Genomic DNA, 3,943 nt, shown 5'->3' on the forward strand with positions numbered 1-3,943 from the left:
TAATCTTTTTCAAATTCAAGACGTTTAAAGCAAATTATTATGAATATCGTATTGACTCCGTTCTTTACAAATACAAAGAAATGCTCAATATGAATTTTACACTCACTGTTTTTACAGTTCCAGCACAGAAAGCATACTGCTCTCACCTTAACCTAATTTTTCCAAGCTTTCCAGCTATCACACAGATCGTTTCCAAACTGAAATTAAACTCAAATTCAAGTAGATCGTAATTCACACCAGTTTGAAATTTTATTTCGCAATTCAGCGCAACATTTACAATATTTAATTTGGTTGCTATACTTAAACTTATCGCAGCTTAAAAGTATTCGTAATAATTTCATTCCAATAAAATCGCATTCCATATCCGGCCAGTGCAACAAAGTTATGGAATTATTATAAAACACTACTTATTAAAGATAATGCCAGAGTTGCATGCTACAGCCACAAATTCTGCTTACACTCTGTGGGCTTTGTTTATGGGTTAGCTTTTAGGTAGCTAAAACAAGTACATATTTACAATAATTTAATGTTGCAGCAAGCAGAAATACTAAATTTTAAGATGCTTTGTTTATATTTTTCGTTAAAATGTAGTTTTAGCATTTACTTACAGCCTTGTTCATAACATATACATACACACGCTTAATGTTAAGATTTCAACTCATATTACTATATAATGATTAGATATATATATGTGTGTGTGTGTAATTGGTACATTTAAAACGTAACTAACCTCACTTAACGGTTATACAGACACACTCAGCTATGCTCGGGCACGTAAGTACACACGCTTGCACAGGCTCATCGCTAATCATTTAAATCGGTAAACGTAGGGGCTCAGCAGGTTTACAAATTTAAATGAGTATTATTTGTTCATTTCCTTTCGACTTGCCACTAACTCTTACTCGCCTTTCAGTTAAAACACACTTCACTATAATTTCAAGTGTATATATATATTTTTTTTTTTTTTTTTTTTTTTTTAACTATAAAATCTTAGAATTTCATATTTAATTTGCTACATTAAATTTGGTAGTTGATGAAGCTTACAGAAGCGTTTCGTACGAACTAAATAAGCTAAGAGTAAAACCGCGCTCACATAGACACTTGCTACTAAGTCGTCTAAAGCGTAAGTCGTCAGATTTTCATACTTATTTGCACAAATTGTAATTTCTATTTATTTTACCAAAGGCTTACTTAGCGCAACTGCATTGAACGGCGTAGTGCGGGCTTAAATATATTTTTTAAGTAGAGTGCTCAGGTTGCTATGTACACAAGTTGCTGGCATTGTGCTGCTGTGGTTTAAGGCTTTCCATTAAATTAAGCCTTGAGCTAATTGAAGGTCTATTTCGTGTGGGAATTGTATGTACATTTGACTTAGCAGCTTAAATATCCTAAAGTGCGCCACAGTTATAACAATGAGAAACTTAGAACAATAGGTGCTTAGCAGACATCGATTAACTAATTTCGAGCTTAGCTTATGTACAAACAATTTTATGTTTTCACAATATTTTTGCATTTAAATCAGCTTAATAACACTTTGCTTATTTATTATATTTATTTCAATTTCTCCCAAATATGCTGTGTAAAAATATACTTCGAATACCTATAGTTGCATTTCCGCCACTAATTACCCTTAATTACACATAAGTTATACCGAGACTTTCGCGCGCTCACCTTCCTCGTTTAGCACTCTAACCTCATTCCTTGCCGCGTCTTGTGCGGCCACCACCACCACAACCGACTCTTCGGCTATAATATCAACGTTCGTTTTGTATTCGCTACGCCGTCGCGTTTTATTCGCCACCTTGGCGGCCATTGCACCATTTCGCCATTTGCTCGCGCCACCAGCAGCAGCGCCGCGAAACGGTACCCACATCACCATTTACTAGAGCACAGTCTCGTTAGTGTTGGTGCATGAGCGTGGTCCATTGACAATGGAGTATTTCGATGAAGCATCCTTTTTGGTGAGAAAGGGACCGAAAAATATATCTTTGAAGGTTTCACGAAACTGCCGCGACATGCCGCAGTAGATGCCGAAGTTGATCGGATAGCTGACAACGAGGAAGAAGTTCGTAAACATTATGGAAATATTGGCCATGCGATAATTCAGAAATTCGCCCATTAGCGAGGAGAAGATGTGCAGCACCGTCACCACAGCTATGGGTATTTCAACAGCTAGAAAGACCGAAACGACCGTAATTAGCATGTATGTGGTGCAGTTGCTGTCGCGCACCTTGCGGCTCTCTACTTTCTTATTATCGCGAAAGAGCGCTTTGCGTCGTTCCTTCGCTTCCTCCATGGCTTGCCAGAGCAGCACATTCAGCGTGACGAGTAGAATGCACGGTACCACGTGCACGAATACTACGCGGAATAGAAAATATATGGAAAAGTAGAGGTCTTCGCCGACATAATTGTATACCCAATCGGAGGTTTCCACGTGGCACACTTCCGTTTGCTGGCCGTTCCATTCGATGGTGACCGGGAAGTAGGTGCGATCGAAAAACCGTGTCAGCTGATGCAAGAAAGCGGCGAGGGCGATGTAGATTGTTGATCGTTTGACGCGTGGCATGGTGCACCATGTACGTGCCATGGGAGCGTGACACACGTAGATGTACCTATTAACAACATAAAGAAGAGGTTGGTGTAGAAAGCATTAGTTATGGATTTAATCTGTAGTAGGATTATTATTTCATTAAATTAGAGCTAACTTAATTAAAATAATATTTCATCTAAGAATTTCTTAAACAGGTGAAGCAATTTTAATCAAAATATACTGTAAAAACTATCATAATTTTAGCTTTTTAATTTTTGATCAAGAAAACTTAATATCTTCAGAATTTTGGCGCAGTTTATACTCTTTCAATACCCTACAAATCATAATAATCGGAGCTTACTCTATCCATATAAAATACAAAATGTCATGATTCTTTAGACTTCCAAAGTGATATCATAACAAATACTCCGGCACATCGGAGTAAATTAAGCATATTTTATTGGTCTATATTTTATTAAAATTGAAAACCTAATATTAAAACTCTTAAAGCAACATATTCTCACAGTTATTGTTATAAATATTAAGCGCAAAACGGACAAAGTGTTTATGGATGTCAAGATTGTAACATTCCAATCATACTCGTATAGTTCCAATGGTCCTATTAAAATAACATTTCGGCTCAAATTGGACATAATACGTGTGGGATATATTATATATCAGATGTAACCGAACATTTCGTACTCTCACAATTAATATCACATCTATGAGAGTTGCACTCGGATCGGAAAGACCAAATCGATCATGTTGTGATATACGTAAGACACGCGTCCAGAATTTTAGACGTGCGTACGCCCCGAGATCCTAGCATCAACTCGGACCTTGTAGCCAAGATACGCACCCGCATCTGTGCAGCAAGAAACGCACGTCAACAAACACAAGGAAGGTTCGACGTCGAAAAGTTGTAATCACAACGGACAGCCAACCAATTTTCTACCCCCCCCCTCTCAACATCACATCACTTAGGTTCTATCAAGTATATTATGTGAAAGATGAAACCCCACCGTCAACAAACTGATTGGACCTTATCAGTGTGGCTTTAAGCCTGGAAAATCAAAAACTGACCAGATATTTACCATGCGCAAAATCTTGGAAAAGACCAGTGGAAAGAAGATCGACACACACCACCTCCTCATAGCGGATAATTTAAATTTGCTTTAATTTTGAGGCACTTTGTATTCAATATTAATATTAAGTTAATTTCGGGACAACCTTTTTTAACTCTATGTGTATGTTGATACAAAAACACACAGTTTCCTTAATAAAATGGAGAGAACGTGTTTCTCTTATAACGGTATACATTTGTGAATAAAATCAGGTGAAAACTCGTCATAGACCCCATATACGAGAAGTTAACAAACCTAGATACCTTTAATCCTTGCATGTTCAAGAGTA

General features: G+C 37.2%; 1 protein-coding gene across 1 annotated transcript; it reads right to left on the reverse strand.

The window, feature by feature from the left end:
• Positions 1–214: 214 nt before the first annotated feature.
• On the reverse strand, positions 215–2,612 carry LOC108973025 (sex peptide receptor; the record flags this gene model as incomplete). Its single annotated transcript, XM_018940016.1, is given in 1 exon segment — positions 215–2,612. A coding segment is annotated over 1 exon segment (730 nt), but the record flags the coding sequence as incomplete, so codon positions are not given.
• Between the last annotated feature and the right edge of the window lie 1,331 nt (positions 2,613–3,943).

The sequence above is a fragment of the Bactrocera latifrons genome, unplaced genomic scaffold (assembly GCF_001853355.1).
Source record: "Bactrocera latifrons isolate USDA-ARS-PBARC rearing strain unplaced genomic scaffold, ASM185335v1 scaffold_45, whole genome shotgun sequence".
Taxonomy (NCBI): domain Eukaryota; kingdom Metazoa; phylum Arthropoda; class Insecta; order Diptera; family Tephritidae; genus Bactrocera; species Bactrocera latifrons.